This window comes from Crocodylus siamensis, chromosome 14 (genome assembly GCF_052110815.1).
Source record: "Crocodylus siamensis isolate JL-2025a chromosome 14, ASM5211081v1, whole genome shotgun sequence".
NCBI lineage: Eukaryota > Metazoa > Chordata > Crocodylia > Crocodylidae > Crocodylus > Crocodylus siamensis.
Genome location: NC_143408.1, coordinates 27979897 through 27998762, shown reverse-complemented (window position 1 = coordinate 27998762; position 18866 = coordinate 27979897). Strand labels below are relative to the sequence as shown.

The 18866-nt window shown below is 62.5% G+C and overlaps 2 protein-coding genes across 4 annotated transcripts in view; one reads left to right on the top strand and one right to left on the bottom strand.

The window, feature by feature from the left end:
- The window catches only part of CEP164 (centrosomal protein 164), a 52022-nt gene extending 49202 nt beyond the window's left edge, over positions 1–2820 (bottom strand). The window contains exons 1-3 of one of the 2 annotated variants that reach the window (XM_090027592.1): positions 2579–2820; positions 1212–1313; positions 617–735 (exon numbers count right to left, since the gene is read on the bottom strand). In XM_090027592.1, the coding sequence (XP_089883718.1) occupies positions 617–735; positions 1212–1255 (163 nt within the window). In that variant the 5' untranslated portion in view covers positions 1256–1313; positions 2579–2820. The remainder of the gene's footprint in view (positions 1–616; positions 736–1211; positions 1314–2578) is intronic. The other variant, XM_090027593.1, reaches the window with a different exon arrangement.
- A 579-nt stretch (positions 2821–3399) lies between these two features.
- BACE1 (beta-secretase 1) lies at positions 3400–18521 on the top strand. Of its 2 annotated transcripts, none has more exons than XM_090027594.1 (9): positions 3400–4086; positions 9175–9263; positions 10657–10873; positions 11207–11344; positions 11857–11991; positions 13857–13958; positions 14213–14362; positions 14637–14829; positions 15014–18521. In XM_090027594.1, the coding sequence occupies exons 1-9, from the start codon at positions 3826–3828 to the stop codon at positions 15253–15255; spliced, it is 1527 nt and encodes a 508-aa protein (XP_089883720.1). In that variant the 5' UTR covers positions 3400–3825; the 3' UTR covers positions 15256–18521. The 2 variants fall into 2 exon arrangements, with proteins under 2 accessions (XP_089883720.1, XP_089883721.1); XM_090027595.1 differs by having other exon boundaries at positions 3403–4086; positions 14637–14808.
- Positions 18522–18866: the final 345 nt, after the last annotated feature.

Sequence of the window (18866 nt, the reverse complement as noted above, 5' to 3'; positions counted from 1 at the left end):
ACTGGACGCAGTACTCCAGCTGCGGCCTGACCAGTGCCGCATAGAGGGGGAGGATCACCTCCCTGGACCTGCTCGAGATGCATCTGTGGATGCATGACAGGGTACGGTTGGCCCTCTTGACCGCCTCCCCACACTGCCGGCCCATGTTCATCGTGGAGTCAATGACGACTCCAAGATCCTTTTCCGTCTCCGTGCTGGCAAGAGGGGAGTTCCCCAACCTGTAAGTGTGGTGCCGGTTCTTCCTCCCCATGTGCAACACCTTGCACTTATCAGTGTTAAACCCCATCCTATTCTCATCCGCCCACCGTTGCAACCTGTCAAGGTCAGCTTGTGCTTGTGCTGACAGTAGTGTGCCAGAGCTGGCATCAGCCGCAACGTTTTCTTGCTACTGCACTCGGGTTTTCTAGCAGCTAAGGAGCTGCAGCAGAACAGCAGCTTTTTACACACCAACGACAGCATGAAGCATTTAACAGGCACACTTCTCCAGTCCCTCGAATGGTGTTTGTGCTGCCCCCGCCCCCCCGGACTCATAGTCCATCCTCCAGTGATGCAGAAGAGCAGCTCAGCTTCTCCACTCCCTTTCTTTTTGCTTGCGGGGGAGCCAGGTGTCACTTACCTTTCTCACTGGGTAGGTAGGTTTCATCATACTCCTCTTCCAGGATGAGCTGGTCCCCGATGCACACATCGGATTCTGCCATGGCCATGAGGAGGGGTACAGCCGGCCTGCACCCGGTGCTGAAAAGCAGCACAACAGATGGCTTCTCTGAGGACCAAGCCTCTCTAGCTCACTCCTCTCCAGCCCGACTTTCCCAAAGGAAGTTTTAGAAGCTGTCAGTGTCCCTTACATGTACAGGCCCCACTTCTAAACGTACCAGCACGTCCCTAGCACGAACTGCGATGAGGACAACGATGTTGCAGTCCTGCCTCACGCGAAGGCAGGCAAATAACCCTGGTGGCCCTAAGATCTCCCCTCTGCCTTCCTCTGTGAGAGCCGCTGGCTCGGACATTTCTGGGGGACCTTTGCACCTGCCGGCTGCCAAGGGCAGGCAGAGCACCGAGAGCTTCGGGCTGCCGCCCGCGCCGGTTTGGCTCACGGCTGCCCAGGTGCTGCCCTGTTTCTAGTACTCTCTCGCGGGCGCTTTCCAGACCGCGGAGCCCCAGCTGCGTCGGACGTGCCGCTGTGTACCCGCGTACCCGGACCGTGCCCTCACCTGTGAGGTGTGTCGACGTGGCTGCGCTGGCGTGTCACACACATGAAGGCCCCACTCCTGGCGCGGTGCTGCTAGCAATTAGTACGCGCTTGCTAACGAGGCCTGGGAGGAGTGGACAGCAGGGGAAGGGGGAGGCGAGAAACACAGCGTCAAGACTGCCTGCACCCCCTGCACATGCGTGTCCCGCACGGGCACGTGCTGTCCACGGGGCCCCCGCAAGTCCTGCCTGGGATCCTCATCCGCTCGCCATTCTGGCACGTGCACACCCCCTACCAGTGCTCACATACCTCGTGCCTGGGGCTCCCTGACTCGCTCCTTGAGCTCCTGGCACGCCCAGCACCAGCCGCCAGCCGGCCTGGACTCACCCCTTCCACTCCCCTGCTCCCCACTTGCCTCAAGTGCGCCATGGCACCTGCCCTGCTTGCACGCTCCCCTGGCACACCCCACTTCCCACATGACTTGCACACTCCAGTTTCCCTGTACAGTCCTGCCCCTTTGCACACTCCTTGCATGGACCTCCTCTGCTGCCTCCATCCTTCCTCCCCGCCTCCTACACTCACCCCCAGCACACTGCCCCTGAGCTCTCTGTGCACACTCACACCCTTGAGCTCTCCATGTACACAGTGCCTTGTACAATCACTCCACGAGCTCCCCATGCACTTACCCCTTGCACAGTCGCCCAAGCTTTCCATGCACTCACCAGCATGCACACTCACTCCACAAACTCCCCATGCACATTTGCCTACCAGTTCCCTGTGCACCCTTTACCCACTTGCACACTTGCCCAAGCTCTCCATGCATACTCACCCCTTGCATGCACACCCATGCACACTCACCTCAACTCTCTGTGCACTCACAAGCATGCACACTCATTCCATGAACTCCCCATGCACATTTGGCCATGAGTGCACCCCATGTACCCTGACCCACTTGCACACTCACCCCTGACCTCTCCATGCACACCCATCCCCACTGCACACCCCCCAAATTTCCATGCACACTCAGCCTCTTGCACACTCACCCCTTGAGCGCTCTGTGCACAATAACTGCCTTGCACACTCCCTTCATGCATTCCCCATGTACCCGTACCCCCTTGCACACTCACGCCGATTCTACTTGCACACTCACTGCCATGCACTCACTCCACGAGCCCCCCGTGCATATTGCTCACAAGTTCCCCGTGCACCCTTTGTACACTTCCCCCGATCCTTCCATGCACACTCTCCCCACCTTGAGCTCTCTCTCTGTGCACAATCACTGCCTCGTGCGCTCCCTTCATGCGTTCCCCATGCACCCGTACCCCCTTGCACACTCGCCCCCGAGCTCTCCATGCACACTCACTCCACGAGCCCGCCGTGCACACTCACCCCCGCGCACGCCGGGCCTCCCGGGCCCCGGGCCCGGCCCTGGGGACCCCCCCGCCGCGCCGGACGCCGCGGGTGGCCCGGGCCCCGCCAGCCGCCACTTCCGGGCTGGCCCGGTGCCTAGCAACGGCCGCGCCGGCCCCGCCGCTCCGGATTGGGCGCCGGGGCCACGTGACGGCGCCACCACCCCGCGGCCTTGTGGGAGTTGTAGTCCGCGCGGGGGCGCCCCCTGCTGGCCCCGCGCAGCGCCTGCGCCGCCAGCACCCTGGACAGGCCCCTGCTCCATCCCCAGCTCCCGGAGTCGCGCTACCTCACGGTGCGCAGCAAGGGGCCAGCCCGCTCCTGGCCCCCAGCCGTGCCCGCAGAGGGCCCAGCCGACTCGTCCGCGGCCTCCCCCCTTCCCCGTCCAGGCCGCGCAGGCCCCGGCGTGACGCACGCGGAGAGGTTCCGGCCAGCCCGGGGGCAGCACGACACTGCGAGGGGGTCGTGGTCCGGCCGCTCTCCTGACACAAATAGGCCCTTCCCTCCGGACACCCCCTCGCCGCCCTCCACCAGGAGCCGGCACCGCTGCTTGGACCACGCTTGCCAGCTTCAGCCGCCGGCCACGGCTTTGCCTGGCCTCTCGCAGGCCTGGCCGCACGAAACTCTCTCCATTTCTCCCTGCGCGGAGGCGAGACCTCGGCTCTTCACCAGAGGGCATCAAAACCCGCCCGCCGAGCGGGAAGGGAAAGCACCGGGAAACTACAGCTCCCAGAGATCCTTGTCGGGGGGAAAAAACCTTTGGCTTTGACAGCAGCCGCCACAAGTCTTTCCGCCTCCAAATCTCGCTTGCAGAGCGGAGAGATTATGGTGGACTGACAACGCTGCCTGCAAACGGACCCTGCCGGAGGGTTTCCCATGCTCCAACTAACCAAAAGAAGAAGAAAAAAGCCATCCTCCCAGCATGACTGCTGCTCCCGGGGGCTCTTGGCACCGCGTCGCCTCCCGCCTCACCTGCCTGCTTGACGTCTTCTGCCGTCCATAGAGACATCTCTACACCCATGTATTTTTCATGCTGGAAGTCTCGATGCCCCCGAGCCGCTGCTGGTGACCGCGGGGCAGCTATGAAGTAGCCCTCCGGCAGCTGAGTACGACCCGCTGTCCTCCCAGCCCGCATGCATTTCTCTTTGCGAAGAGAAGGATTTTCTTGAAGGCAAAGCCAGCGACTGCCACCTCCAGAACCCCGCTGCGAGGGACGGACTCTCACCGACATGGCTCACGTGTTGCCCTGGCTGCTGCTCTGCCTGGGCTCTGGCGTGGTGCGAGCCGGCCGCGCGCAGCTGGGGATCCACGTGCCGCTGCGCAACGGGCTGGGCCCCCCGGCCCAGGGCCACCGGGTGCAGCGAGCCGCCGAGGGGGAGCAGGAGGACTCCAAGCAGGGGAGCAATTTTGTGGACATGATAGATAACTTGCGGGGCAAGTCTGGGCAGGGCTACTATGTGGAGATGACTGTTGGGAGCCCCCCGCAAAAGGTAAGGCGCTGTCCGGAAGCCCCTGGCTGCAGGCACGGGCTGGGCTTGCCACGCCGCGGCTGAGCCCTGACCTCACCGAGGTCAAGCTGAGAGGCGAGGGTAGGTCAGTGTAGCCTGGCGTGTGTCCAAGGTCTTCCCAACAATTGCTGGTCGGGGCACAGGAGCGTTAGTAAGTGATTCACCTGGGTGCTGGAGAATGAAAAAGAAAGCTTTCCCTCAAGGGAGCTGTACAGCCCAGATCCAGAGCCCATTGCATGCACCTGCTCCAGGTGCTCTTTGTCTGTGTGCGGGAGAAAGGCCTGTGCTGGGGGAAGCTCTGCCTGGGTGCAGACGCGCGGCACAGCCCAGGCTGGGGACGGTTTCTTCTGGGACATATACACAGTGCCCTTGGCAATCGCCTCTGGATAGAGGCACCACATTGGCTCTGTTTCTCCTGCTTCAGGGGCAAAGGGGCACTGGTTTCTATGCTGCTGCTGTGTGTTTGCTGCTGCTGAAATCACCAAAGCAAGTGCAGCGCAGATGAGCAAACAGCCTTCCTGAAGGCCCAGCTCCTGCGAGGGCAGGGCCCAGGACTGCACGATCCCTCCTCGTCCCTGCAGCGCTGTAGGGGTGACCCTGCAAAACCCCGGTGCTGAGCTCCTGTCCTTGGCTGACACTGCTGTTCTCAGGTTAACCCACTGTGCAAGCAAGGACCCTGTGTTACCTGCACGATCAGGGGGGGCCCAGGGTTTGCAGCATTTCTTGTTGTTTGAGCAACTTTATTTCAGGTTCCCACAGCATGCAGATGTGCAGGAGAGAGACAGAGAGAGAGGGAGAGAGAGAGAGAGGGGGCCACAGGGAGACAGGCTCCCTGCTAGAGACAGAGATATGTGGCTTTCAAATTATGGGGTTCATTTTGGTATGTCCCCATTGCAGTGCAAATGCTCAGCAGGGGGGGTTGGAAATGGCAGGGCTCCTCTGACTGCGCAGCCTGGTGGGAATGGCCAGCTGGGAGCTTTGCCTTGTCTTTCTCAGGTGCTATAATCATTTCTACTGCATGGAAATGAGATGCAGGCACCCAGGGAACATGAGCTTTGCCTGGCTGACATGACGGCAGTGAGAAAGCTGACTTGCTAATTAAAACTAGAGGCAGGCTGGTGGGGGTGGGGCAACGAGACCTGTGCATGCGTGTGGGGACGTGGGAGGCTGCATGCTCTGTGCGCGTGCACACAGTCGGAGCCGGATTCGGTGCCCATAGCGGGGATGCTTTTGCTGGGCCATCTGCTGCAAGACGAGTGGTCCAGAGGGGAGCCTAGGGACCCAGGCATTCACCTGTGTGCGTGTTCTGCGAGCCTGCTGCACGGCTCTGTGTGTGCAGCATGCGTGGTGCCCAGCATGGGTGTCAGTGCTTGGCGGGGGTGCGTGTATACGCTTGCACACACATGTGGTCTGTGTTTCCAGAGGATACCCCAGAGGAAGCCAGGGTATCCTCACCTGCAGGCAGCCCCGGTTGCTTCCACTCCAAAAGCTTCTGCTGATGGCGCCAAACTTTCCTGAGCTCCTTGTGCTCCAAGCTGCTGCCAAGTAGCTCACGCTCACATGCAACTTACTGCTCTGCCTGTCCCTGCCTTGCTGGGAGCATCTGAGCTAAACCAGAGGCTGGGAGCTGGCAGCAGGCCCATCCTGGGTGGGATGTGATAAAAAACAAGCCTGCTGTTGGCCTTGCGTATCCCCAGTCACTTGGGGCAGTGATGCCAGCATGGCAGCTGCCAGCCGCTGGCTGTGCCCTTCCTTCTGGGTGGCTGCAGGGGTGGCTGGGGACGTACCTGCCACTCACTGGGCTGGCAGTGCTCAGGTCGTTGGGCCTGGCCCTCTCACCAGATGGTGACCCTGTCCCTGGCCACACTCGGCTGGGGAGAGGGGCTCCCACGTGGAAGGCCAGAGCCCTGCAGCCCTCCTGCTCAGCACTGGTAGCTTTGGCCTGCAGCCCCAGCCCCACCAGGCACAGGCGAGAGCTGCTGCTGGAGGGGCCACGGTGATCCAGGGTCCCCTGCCTCAGCCACCTGCTTCCGTACACACTGCACCCCAACCCCTCAGCTTCCCTGGCAGGCATCTCTTTCCAAGCCCTGGGGAGGGCTGCCTCCCTGTCCTAGCCCGTCTCCGGGGCCTCCTGTACCCCATCTCCATGTGCCACAAGGAACGCCTCGTCCCTTACCTGGGTGCCTACCTGGTGGACACACAAGAAGCAGGCACTGTGCCAGCTCCCCCAGCGCTGGGGTGGCTGGAGCTTGTAGAGGAAAAACACACTGAATGAGAATGACACCTGTTCCCACACGCTGGTGGGCAGACTTCTGGGGCACAGGTTTGGGCTGTGGCCCCTGTCCAAAGGCAAGTTGGGTTTTTTGCACTGGAGCAAAAGCCTGTCAGGCTGTTGTAGTAGAATTAATGCCTTTGGTTGAACAGCACATGCGTGTCTGTGAATGCTCACGTGTGTGATTGTCTGTGAAGTATGTGTGTATGTGCGTGTGTGCACGAGCACCGAGACATCTGAGCCTGCAGAGGGGCAGGGTTTCTGGTCTGAGCCTCTCCCAGGGGTGGCTCTGCTCAACACACCTGCGAGCACCTGGCCTGTCTCCCTTGCCTTTAATTTCCCATGGGGCTCATTCCAGGCCTGCTGAGCTGCAGTTTTGTTTTGGGGCAGCACCTTACCATGCCTCGCTCACAGGTGAGCGGTTGTCCCCCTGCATCCATCCACGCCCGGACATGCACAGGCAGCACCAGGCTGCTCAGGAGCACGGGCTGATCACCAGCGAGTGCCTCCGTGCCCACGGCTGCAATGCACAGAGCTCTGCAGGGAGATCCTCTCCCAGCCCAGCCCAGTTGGCTTGGGGCTGACCTGGGTGTGACAAGCCCAGAGCAGAGCAACCCAGAAGGGGCCAACACTAGCACTACGGTGCAGCAGCTGCCCCCACAGCCATTCACCGTGAGAGGAAGCAACTTGTCTGCTGGGCGCCCTGAATGTCTGTGGGTTCAGGCTCCATCAGGCCAAGACTTCCCGCGTCCAGGGATTTCCCTGGAGAAGAGCTGGCCAGGCTGAGTCTCCAGGATGGGGAGCCCAACTGCAGGACAAGAAACACTGAGTCAGCAGGGTGACAGCTTGCAGGTCCAAGACTCCCTGGCCCTGCTTTATTCCCACCTGCCCTATGCTGCCCTTCTGGCTCGTGGTGTTACTGTACCCCTTGGCGGGGGGCAGAGACAGCCCGTGGTGCAGGGGTGCCAGGAACCAGGCTGGCACAGCAATCAGTCCCGCCCGTCCAGAGCGCTCACCCGGGGGGTGACAGCGTCCCATCCAGCCCCAGAGACACTGCAGGTTCCAGGAGGCTGTCCCTGACTTGGGTAGGCTCTCGTGCAGGGCAAGGTCTGCAGAGCCAAAGCGTGGACCGTGCAAGACCCGCCGTCTCTCCCGCTGTGTCAGTGCCGGGCTCCGGGGAGGTGCCGGCCACCGCAGGGAGCAGCAGCAATCCGCTCCCCAGCGCAGACGGCCTCTAAGTGAAGGCGGAGCAGCAACGTCTGCAGAGACTCTGCGGAGCCCCCTGCCCTGTCGGCGTGCATCCACTTCCTGACCACGGCTCAGGTCAAGGGCACGGTGCTTTCAGCATCAGCAGGAGCCCAGGACCACAGCCCGTGGAGGGGCAGCTGGGGCCCAGGGGCTGCAGGCTGGGCACAGGGGAGGGAGGAGCAGGGCACACTGAGCCCTCCAGCAGCTGTCCCCACCCTGCACTGAATTTCAGTCATTGTCTGTTCCTGTACAAGAACCAGGTGTGTGTGACAGGCATTCTCGGCTCAGGTTTCACCCGCGGCAGTGCAACACAGCAGGGCTGTGCGATATCCCTGGCACAGGGGCTGGGCAGGGCTCCTGGGGAAGGCAGATCCCACAGCCCTGTGTAGTTTGCCTGGTGGAGGCAGAGCTGCCAAGGATGCCAAGGCCCCGCCAGCTGCCGTCACGCGGCATCCCACAGCCCTTCTGGGAGCAGGGTATAGGCTGGTGCCAGAGGCTGTCGAGGGATATCGATCCCCTTCTGCCAAGAGCATGGGTTAGTGCAGGAAGATGTACAAAGAGCAAGCATCCCCAGGGCACTGCAGAGCTAAACGAGAGGGGAGGCAGTGCTGCGTGGGGACAGCCTGGCACCGGCACGGTGGGGCGGGAACTGCTCCGAGGCAGCTGCACGCAGACCTCATGGCCTGGCACTGGGGTTGTGGCATGCAGAGCCAGCGGGCACAACATGGCCATGTCTGGGGATGTGCTGCAGCAAAGGCCAAGGGCACTGAGGGAGCTGTGCAGGGCAGGGAGTGGGCAAGTGGTGTGTGCATATCCATGCGTGCACCCGTACATGCATGTGCCAGTGAGAGGCGGCTACGGAATGACCCCTTGCTTTCCGTATCCTGGCACCCAGCCCCCCTGCAGGCCAGGCCTGGGGGGCCTATGTGAGCCCAGGGTCTGAAACCAGCTCTGCCCTTGGAAGCCCTGGGCCGCAAGCTCTCGATCTGTGCCCATGCCAGGCAGACATTACTGATGAACCAGGGAATCTGCTGGGGACAGGACAGTGCAGCCCACCTCTCCCACCCTTGCGGCCAGCGGGGGCCACGTACAGGAGCTTTTCTACCAGGCATGAACGGTCCCTGCGCCAGTTCGGGGGCGCATTCAGGAGGGCTGTGAGCCTGACTGCTCCGTGCCAGAGCTCGTGCCTGCAGCAGGCCACCCTCAGGGCTGGGATGCTGAGCCTCGGTCTGCTTGGGAGAGCTGGTTCCAGCTCCTGGAGGTCCCCAGGCATCTGGCACTGGTGCAGCGTGGAGCCCCAGTGCTGTTAGCTCTGCTGCAGTGGGTCTGCCCACCCTGGCAAGCCCTGTGCATCCCTGCCCTGCTGCATGGCTCCCAAGGGGCCCAGTGCCCTCCCACAGTAGCTGCGAGGCCCCGTAAGGAGGATGCTCGTGCCACGACACACCCACAACAGGGAAGGCTAAAGCCCTTGCACGAGCCAGCTCGGCACCAGACTCACACTTCTAGCTCCCGAGTAACATGGTCTCCCCGCTCTCTCTCTCTGTCTCCAGCTGAACATCCTGGTGGACACAGGCAGCAGCAACTTTGCAGTTGGGGCAGCACCTCACGCGTTCCTGCAGAGGTACTACCAGCGGCAGCTGTGAGTACAGCGTGCGCCGTGGGGCAACCCGGAAGGGCTGCCAGCACTGGCCCCCACCCTGCCAGGCTCTGCACACCCCAGCCAGCGTCCTGCCTCCATGGGTGACAGCCAGGGCAGGCAGGGGGCAAGAAGGGGCGGGGGGAGCCTCTGCCCCGGCTCTCCACCTTGGAGCTGAGAGCCCCTGCAGCAGTCAGCTGTGGGCAAGGAGATGCGTCCCAGCCCCTGGGAACAGCGCTGGATGCCCACGTGCATGTCCAGCAGTGCCTCCGGTGCTCCCCAGCCTCTGCAGATTTCCCTTGCTGTGCTCATGGCTGCGTCCATCTAGCAGATGCACGGGCTGCAAGCGAAGGGAGCTGCCCCAGGACCTCAGATATGGGTGCTCTGCTGGTCTGACACTGGCCCCACAACACGCCTGGCCCCCAACATGCTTTGTGCTGGGATGCCCCAGGCAGGCTTCCTTCAGCTTCCCAGAGGGGGCCGTGCCCCCTCCATCTCCGATACCTGCTGCACTCGCTGATGGCTGGGTCACGAGGCCGGCACTGCCAAGCTCGGCGATGGCCCCGCTCCAGGCTGGCGCTGTCAGGTGCTGTCCAGCCCCCGTGACGCAGTGTCTGTGCTGGGGGGACTCAATGGCCCCTTTCTGTGCTCTGAGGAGGGGGGGCCCCCGGCTGCTGCTCTGCCACCCCGAACATTGAGACACTGTCTGGCCTGCCGGCTGCCGGGCACAATGAACAATGGCCGGGCTTGTGTGCTGCCTTCCCATGGTGCTCCCAGGGCCTGCCCCAAGCCCCGGGTCCCAGCTGGCCGGGTTCCAGCCTGATGGGCCCTTGGATCTCTGGCAGGGCCTGGCTCCGCACCCTGGGCACTGCCGGTAGCAGCAAAGTCGCCATGCTGGGTGTACAGTTGGGAGCAGGGCACAAGGAGAGCTGGGACACCCACATGGGACACGTGACACATGCACATGCATGCCCACAGCTACGGCAGGAAGCTCACGCGTCCTGACATTGGGGACGCGACAGCAGGGAGCCCCTGGGTGCCCTCATTCAGGCACACGTGCAGGTCAGCTGGCAGCCTGGGCAGTCAAGCCCTGATCTGCAGAGACTGAGAACTGCACACTCACAGACTCTCCGCTATAAGTGGATACGCGTGTGCACACACAAGTTCTCTAGCTCGTCTCACACATACACATGAATGCATGCACAGGCATACATGGGTTCGCTAGCCAGGCTCTCTCACACACACAGGGGTTTGCTAGCCTGTCCCAGGACGTCCCCTGGTTTTCCTGGCACATGTGTAGTCAGATCTGCCTTCCCAGGCCTCCTGCCGCTCCCATGCTTTCCTGCCCTCCTGCTGGGCTTATCTCATGGATCTTGCTCTTCGGCCCCTTTTCCAGGTCCAGCACCTACCGGGACCTGCGGAAGGGCGTCTACGTGCCGTACACCCAGGGCAAGTGGGAGGGGGAGCTCGGGACCGACCTGGTCACCATCCCCCACGGCCCCAGAGTCACCGTCCGAGCAAACATTGCAGCCATCACCAAGTCGGATAAGTTCTTCATCAACGGCTCCAACTGGGAGGGGATCCTGGGGCTGGCCTATGCTGAGATCGCCCGGGTGAGCCCTGCTGCCTCCCCTCTCGCCTTGGCTCTGCCTGGCAGCCTGCCTTTACATCTACCCTGGGGCTGCCAGGAGCAGCCTCTTGTCCTGCTATCAGTGCACTTGGCAGGGGTGCCCGGTGTGGAGCGGGGCCCTGGGGGTAACGGGGTGGCTGGCAGGGGAGGATACCACCAGACTCCTGTCCCCGCAGCACTGGGAGACACCTGAGCAGCTCCCTGCAGCTCAGCATGGGTGCCAGCCTCCACCACAGGGGCCATCCTGGCCTCATCCCATCCCTATGAGCTCCAGAGCATGGTCAGACAGTCACAGCTCTGGCTCTCACCTCCCCAGCCTGATGACAGCTTGGAGCCCTTCTTCGACTCACTGGTGAAGCACACGCGGGTCCCCAACATCTTCTCCCTGCAGCTGTGCGGGGCAGGCTTCTCCCCCAACGAGTCCGAGGCCTTGGCATCAGTTGGCGGCAGCATGGTGAGTGTGCAGGCTCTGGGCTGCCCTCTGAGAGGACGGAGCAGGCCCCCAGGGCAGGCAGCAATAGAGGGGTGGAGAGGTCCAGGGGGGAACACGTTGGGCCTGGGCAGCCCTGAGGGGTTGTGGGCATGGCCCGATGTGGGAGGCCAGGACAGGAGCTTCTCACGGACCTGCGGCTCTCGCCCCGGCTAGTGTCACTCCTCCGCGTGATCTCTGGGAACTTCTAGCCTGGGCACCGAGGGGTGGCTGGGAACAGGACAAGCTGGGAGTGGGGCAGGAGGGACAAGCGATGCCTCTGCCAGCTGGTCAGCAGGGCCCCACCTCCCCGCAGTCTGCCGCACAATGAAGCAGTTGGTGGCAGAAATGAACTCCACGTGCGCCCAGATGCGCAGCGAGCTGGTGCAGCCCCCCCAGAGGTCACGTTTGTATGGTGCAAGGCAGCACCCCGATGCCCTGTGCTCCACTTGCCCAAGCCGGCCCGGGAGCACACCTCACGCCTCTCCTTGCTGCAGATCATTGGCGGCATCGACCATTCCCTCTATGTCGGCAGCATCTGGTACACTCCCATCAGGAAGGAGTGGTACTACGAGGTCATCATTGTCAAGGTGGAGATCAACGGGCAGGACCTGAAGATGGACTGCAAAGAGGTGAGGAAGGGTGGGGGTGCTCAGGCTGCTGTCTGAGCCACGGGACAGGCTGCTGTCCCACGGACAGGGCCCTGGTCGCAGCTCCCGGGAGCACTGCACTTGGGCTGGATTCCAGTGCGGTTTGGTGCATCGTGACCATGTAACCCAGCGATTGAGGACAACAGGACAGTGACGCAACCTTCCTCTCCACTGTCACCAGTAAAACATCAACTAGTGCTGAGCCGAGGCTGGACCCCGAGCCCTGCTAGAAGCAACCCACTGAGATCTTTGTGAGCCACTCCTCCCCCCACAACCCAGCTGGCCTGGCCTCCAGCTATTGTATCCCCTGGAAATGCCATGTAGTGCAGGCTTTCACATCTGGGGATGCTGTGCTCCTTGCCCTGGGGAGTTCCCAGGTCACTGTATCAGCACAGCCAGGCTGTGATCTTGCTGAAAAAGACAAGCCCCACTTTCCGTGACCCTGCACTGCCTGGCTTTAATTACACCACAGACTCCCGTCCTTCTGCGAGCCCAGCTGAACGGGTCCAATACCCTGCTCATGGAGGACAGCTCTAGTTCCCCGAGTCAGCCCTTTTGCCACTTGTATCACCTCGTTTGGCCTTTACCTCCAGCAGCTCTCCGGGTTTCCCAACTCTGTGAAATGTTGGTATTAGCAACGTGGAGCTCTGCAGCAACTCCAAGGGGCAGTTTTCCAGCCTGCTGATCTGCAGGCATTTAAATGTAGCACATGTGCCTCCCATCTGCCCTTGATACAGAGGCAGACTTCTGACTCCAGCCGCCACAGTGCACGGGCTGCTTCGCCTTCCCGCTTCATTGCAAACACGAGCAGAGGTGGCTCCATGCTGCTGCCTGTCCCTGTACTGTCTGCCTCTGGGGACGGATGGGAAAGAGCGGCTGTCCCTAATACGCAGTGTAAGCCATATTGCCCACTAATATTCCAGGGATTCCTGCTGCTTCCTGGCTTAGTAGCCTTGGGTTTAACTCACAGCTTAGCATCACTCCTCGCCGTACTTTCCGTAGCCATCTCACGTTTTCTTGCTGCTTCCACTTCCGCTTTGGCATGTGGGGTGTCTCACACAGCCTCATCTTGTCCTGCATTGGTGATACTGGGGCTGCCTGAGCATCCAGAAGGACGTCTGTGAAGGACCCCCCCATTTCCATGAACACTCCCTCTTGCAAACCGTGTTCCTGTTAGCAGTTGCCAACAGCCGCTGGAAGCTTTGGAAAATGGGGTCTTCTAATGCTGCACAAACACACGCTGCTGGGTGGTGCCAAGTCCTGGGAGCACAGAGCAAGCAAAACCAGCTCATGGTCCCAAGCTTTAATTTGGAGGCTAGCAAGCAACCCCTCTTTGTCCATCACAACAGGGTCCACTGTTGAGATGCCCCGTAAGAGGGGCAGGGCTTCCTGTGATCAGGACTGACGATGCACTCTTACTAGAAACTCTAGGGCAGTTTTGATACCGGCCACACGAGACACCCAGCAAATGCACTCTGGCTGAAATCACTCCTGAGCGCACAGGAGCACTTCCCACATGCTCCAGCGAGATGCTCGCAGAGCTGTCATGCTGCTCCCTGGGGAGTTGAGACAGCCTGCAGCAGGCACTGCCCCCACCCCAGCTGTGGGTGCATCCGTGGCAGCTTTGACCCACAGGCAGTTGAGGGTTGGGCCTCTCCTGGATGCAGCAGGTGTTTGCTGGAGGCGTGGGGATCACGCTGGAACCAGAGCCCAGTCCTGGCTGAGATAGCTGCGTACGGAGATGGCAGCTTGCAGAGGGTGCAGCCTCCCAAACTTGGCTCTGAGCTCACCTGGGAGCAGCAGGGCTGGAGTCTCACGCACCACGTTACCTCCTGTCACCCCTACAGTACAACTATGACAAGAGCATTGTGGACAGCGGGACCACCAACCTCCGGCTGCCGAAGAAGGTGTTCGAGGCTGCAGTCAAGTCCATCAAAACAGCATCTTCGGTCAGTTCCCCCACCCCACCCCCTCGGACCCGGGCCATGTCTCAGCACAGCCACAGCCCCCAAGCTCATGCCGCTTTGGGCTGCCACCTCAGAGCACTGTGCAGAGGGAGTCACCTCATCCACCACTGGGAGAGGGAGGAGGAAAGTCCCGCCGCATCCTTGCAAGCATCTCCACCAGGCTCTGGCAGGCCCCGGCCCAAATTTCCTGCATTTTGGCACAGATGCTCACACTCTCTCCCTTCTCTGCCGGACAGACGGAGAAGTTCCCCGACGGCTTCTGGCTGGGGGAGCAGCTGGTGTGCTGGCAGGTTGGCACCACCCCCTGGCACATCTTCCCTGTCATCTCACTCTATTTGATGGGCGAAGCCACCAACCAGTCCTTCCGGATCACCATCCTGCCCCAGGTGGGTCCCCGTGCCATGCTGGGCAGGGGGGAGTGCAGCCAGGGCAGCGGCCAGAGGAGGAAAAGCGTGGGGAGCACCACAGTGCAGCCTGGGGTCCCTGGGACAGCAGCCCTGGCCAGGGGAAGGGGAGGCCTAGCCCCTGAGGTTTAATGTGGGGGGTTGGAGTCTAGATTCAGCCCCCTCTCTCCATTGTGGGTGGAACCAGAGGCTGGACCATTTGGGGGCCAGCACATCGCCCCAGCAGCATGGATGATGGTTCCCCATCTCTCTCCAGCAATACCTGCGCCCCGTGGAGGATGTGGCTACCTCCCAGGATGACTGCTACAAGTTTGCCATCTCGCAGTCCTCCACTGGCACCGTCATGGGCGCCGTCATCATGGAGGGCTTCTACGTCGTCTTTGACCGGGCCCGCAAGCGCATCGGCTTTGCAGTCAGCACCTGCCACGGTGAGGGCAGGGGGGGCACATGTGAGTGTGCTCAGTGACACCACCCGGGCTGACAGCAGTGGCCTGGGAGCGAGCAGTGGAGCCGGCAGGGTGGTCGGCTGCGGGTGCTGGGGGCAGGGGTCTGCTCTGGCCAGGCGGTCCCCCGTGCTCCCAGCCAGTGCCGGGTGCCCGTTTTGGCGCGTGACACCACCCTCCCCATGCACAGTGCACGACGAGTTCCGGCGGGCGGCGGTGGAGGGGCCATACCTGCACCCCGACATGGCGGACTGCGGCTACAACATCCCGCAGACGGACGAGTCCACGCTGATGACCATCGCCTATGTCATGGCGGCCATCTGCGCCCTCTTCATGCTGCCGCTCTGTCTGATGGTCTTCCAGTGGCGCTGCTTCCGCTGCCTGCGGCGGGACCACGACGACTTTGCCGACGACATATCCTTGCTCAAGTGACGCCTGCCCCGCAGGCCGAGGGGGCTGCTGGAGCCTGCTCCCGGGGGGCCCAGAGCCAGGGCGGGAGCAGGCACAGCTCCGACTTGGGGCATGGGCTCTTCTGCCCCTGGAACACGAGGTGCCTGGCAGGGAGGGGGAAGGGAGCGATCCTGTCTGCCAGCAGCAGAGCCATTGCCCAGAGGCAGGCCCCTGGTGCCCCGCTTGCCCTCCCACCTGCCCTGTGGCAGCCAGGTCCTGGGGTGGGCACTGGAGCAGCAAGGGAGGGTGAGGCACTGGTGGCAGGGCAGCCCCAGGCTGGGGAGCAGGGCGCCAGTGGTCAGGGGGGGTCACTGTCCCATGCTTTCAGGTTCAATTGGTTGGTTCCTAGCTAATACCCCAGGTGTGCTGCTGCCCTGGGGGGCTGGGGACAGCCCCTCCCTGTTCTGCCAGGCAGACATGGAGCCCCTGCCCTCCACACCCCGGAGGCAGCTGCCCCACACCTGCCCCAGCCAGGGACACATTGCCAGAGGCTGAAGAGGGCAGCAGCCTCAGAGGCACCTGTGCCCTGGCCCAGGGGTGGCAGCTCTGGGGCTTTCGCTGGCCTCTCCCGTGTGGTGCCGCAGGTCATGCTTTGACCCCATCGGGCGGTCAGAGCCCGGAAGCCAGGAGGCCTGCCTGCAGCGCAAGGCAGCTCAGGCACGGGGCAGAGGACCAGGGCTATACCGAGCCTCTTCCTTGGCACCTGCGCTGGCCCAGCCTTCCCCCATCCTCAGCAGCTCCCGGAGAGCCAGGCCTGTTGGCACAGTGAAACCTACTCAGCCCAGCCTGGGGGTCCCTGGAGGCACCTCGCCATGTTGTACTCTGTGCGTGTGCCCGCGCGTTGCTGTTTGCTGTAGCCCCCAGGCTGCCCCCCTCTTCCCCATGGGATGCCCATGTGAGCTGGACTCTACGGGCTGCATCCCCATGGCCCGTGGGAGCAGAGAGCCGGGAACTACCCTGCGCTGGCTGCCCTCTGCTCTCTCTGGTGACCCTCCGTGACCCGCTGCCTCCTCATGGGATGGAGGTGGACCCCGGGCACACAGCCACGGGAACCTACCTGGTGTTGGTGTCCTGGGCATGGGTCAGGGCAGGGTCTTGCTGGCTGGGTGGGCAGATCACTGTGCAGGAGCCTGACTGGGCTCCATCGGGCAGTGGGGAGAAAGACCCCTGCTGAGGACAGGGGCAGCGCTGTACAGGATCCCGTCTCCTCCCCCAGTGGCTTCCACCTCCTGTCCTTGGAGCTCAGGGGAGGCAGATGCCCACAGCCCTGAGCCCCAGGCAGGGAACCCTCCCTGCCTCCTGCCTTCCTTCTCTTCAGCTCTGCCCCGCCTGATCCCCGTGGCACTGGTCTCGGCTGCGAGTGGTCCCAGCACCTCGTTCTCTGAAGGAGGCAGCAGCTGCTCCTGAAACACAGGCATTGGGCTAGTTGCCTCCTGCCTGTGCCTGGGGCTGGGAGCTTGGGGAGGGGCTGGTCGTCCCCACCCTGACACCTCCCATCAAGCGCAGCCCGTGGCCACAGCTCAGAGCAGCAGGTAGAGAACGGACTGCCCCGCCGCAGCCCTGGCACCCTGCCTGCCCTAACTGAGAGCACGCCTGCCCCAGCCAAGCCTGCAGTAGGATCCCCAAAGCCAGACTGTTACCCAGCCCGCCCACCCCTGCAAAAGCCATAGGAGCCAGGCCCAGCCTGTGCCAGCACCCGCCTGCTGCTGCAGCCTTGTCTCACTGCATGGGATGGGCTCCCCCAGCACGTGGGCAGAGGGGAGAGAAATGTCTGTTCCTGCTCTGGGCTTAGCTGCTAAAGGAGCCCCCTGCTACAGCCCATCCGCAGGCGGCAGTGCCATCCTTGCTGTCCAGACACACGGTTGCTCGTCGGCAAGGGCAGCTGAGCGAGATGTGGTGTGCGCAGAGGCCAGGCATTTCTGGCCTGTGCATTAGATACACGTCGCAATCCTTGTAATTCTAGTGCTGCAACCCACCCGGCCTTGGCCAGCCTGGCAGTGGGGGGGTCACATGGTTTTTAGCGCATTTCTCTTAAGCACTGTTTTGGTTTCTGGGCACTGCAGCCACAGACCTGGCTGGGGGAGGGCAAGGTGGAAGGAGCTTCCCATGGAGCTGAGGGAAGCAGGCTCGGCAGGGAGCTGGAAGCTGGACAGAGCTCCCGTAAAGCTGCTGGGGGGCGGAAGATGGCCCAGGACAGCACAGAGCACGTAAGCTTGCACCACGGGAGCGGCTCTGCCAGGTGCGATGGTGCAGCACACAAGTGGGGCAGAAGCAGCTAGAGCTCCCCCGGGAGCCTGCGAGAGGTGCAGAAGGGCCGGAGGAAGGGGGTCTACACCCCGCAGTGGTGCACGTCCCCCCTAGGCTGCTGTTGCCCATAGGTGTCACAAGGGCAGACAAGCCCGTGTTCAACAGTGCCAGCCCTGCCCAGCAGCCAGGGCCACAACGGTGGTGACAGAGGGAGCTCTTCCCCCCTTGGGAGAAGCCCAGATGGGATCCCCAGAGCAGGCGCTGGCTCCAGGGGAGCACAGAGCAGCAGCGGGGGCCCAGGCTGCTCTTCCCCGCTGCTCCACGAGCCTGCTTCAGCACCCATGCCCCCTCGCCGGGTGACTTGCTCCGGCACAGCTCTGGGCTCCAGGCCACCTCAGAAGAGCAGAGCGAGGCAGGTGGGATGTGCCCAGACCCCACACCCCAGTGCCTGCCTGCCCAGGACCACCCCAGGACACCAGACTCATTCGTGGGCCACTGCCTTAACACACCCGTGTGTGTAGAGCCCCGCAGACCAGGGCCACATCCAGGTGCCCAGCACAGGGGGCGCGCCCAGGGGCCTCGCCTGGAGCTGCCGGCACTTACACCACTGCTGAATTTGTCCCAGACTTTGCAATCTCTGAAGCAGGAGTAAGACTCAGAGAGGTGCTGAGCACCCATCCAGCCCACGGAGAGACCAAACCAACCGGCCCAGAGGAGGCTGCCGTGGAGCCAGAGAAGGAGGGGAGGGGAGAGGGCAGGGCCTGAAACGGTTTGTTACTCTGAGCTGCAGTGCAGCCAGCTTCATTCATCCCCGAGAGCTCCTGCCCCGCGGGCCCAGCCTCGCAGCAGCCAAGACCGACGGTGGCAGCACGCCGGCTGGGCTGCGAGCAGCGCAGGGGAGCCGGGCAGCAGCAGACTCCAGTCCTCTGTAACCCTAACGTCTGTGTAAGAATCATGAATGTTACCGCAGTAAATTATGACATTAAAAGCAGAGAAGAGCCTCGGTGGCTACAGTGGGTCTTTACTGGGGGGGACCAGGTGAGTGCCAAGGGGGGTGAGGCTGCTCTGGGACCCTGTCTGCTCCCACATTGTATCTGTGGCACCGCCAGGACTGGCAGGTGCTATCCACAGGCTCCCAGGCCTGGGTCCACGGGCACCCCTTGGCCTCTTTGCCCAGCCCTGAGGGTGTGTGACAGGCTCACCCGATCTGGCGGTGAACCCTGCTTGGGTCAGAGGGGGGAGTTAGAGTGATGAGCAGGAAACCCCACTTCAGGGGCCACCTCTGCCCACATCAGCTGGAGCTGGGGTTGCTGAGGCCTGCTGGGGCAGCAGTCACAACAGGGGAT

Excerpts from the sequence above, each read along its gene's own strand:
- BACE1 (XM_090027594.1), top strand. The coding sequence starts at position 3,826 with ATGGCTCACGTGTTGCCCTGGCTGCTGCTCTGCCTGGGCTCTGGCGTG. Across the intron at positions 4,087-9,174 it reads TTGGGAGCCCCCCGCAAAAG|CTGAACATCCTGGTGGACAC; the intron begins GTAAGGCGCTGT and ends CTCTGTCTCCAG. Across the intron at positions 14,363-14,636 it reads GGATCACCATCCTGCCCCAG|CAATACCTGCGCCCCGTGGA; the intron begins GTGGGTCCCCGT and ends ATCTCTCTCCAG.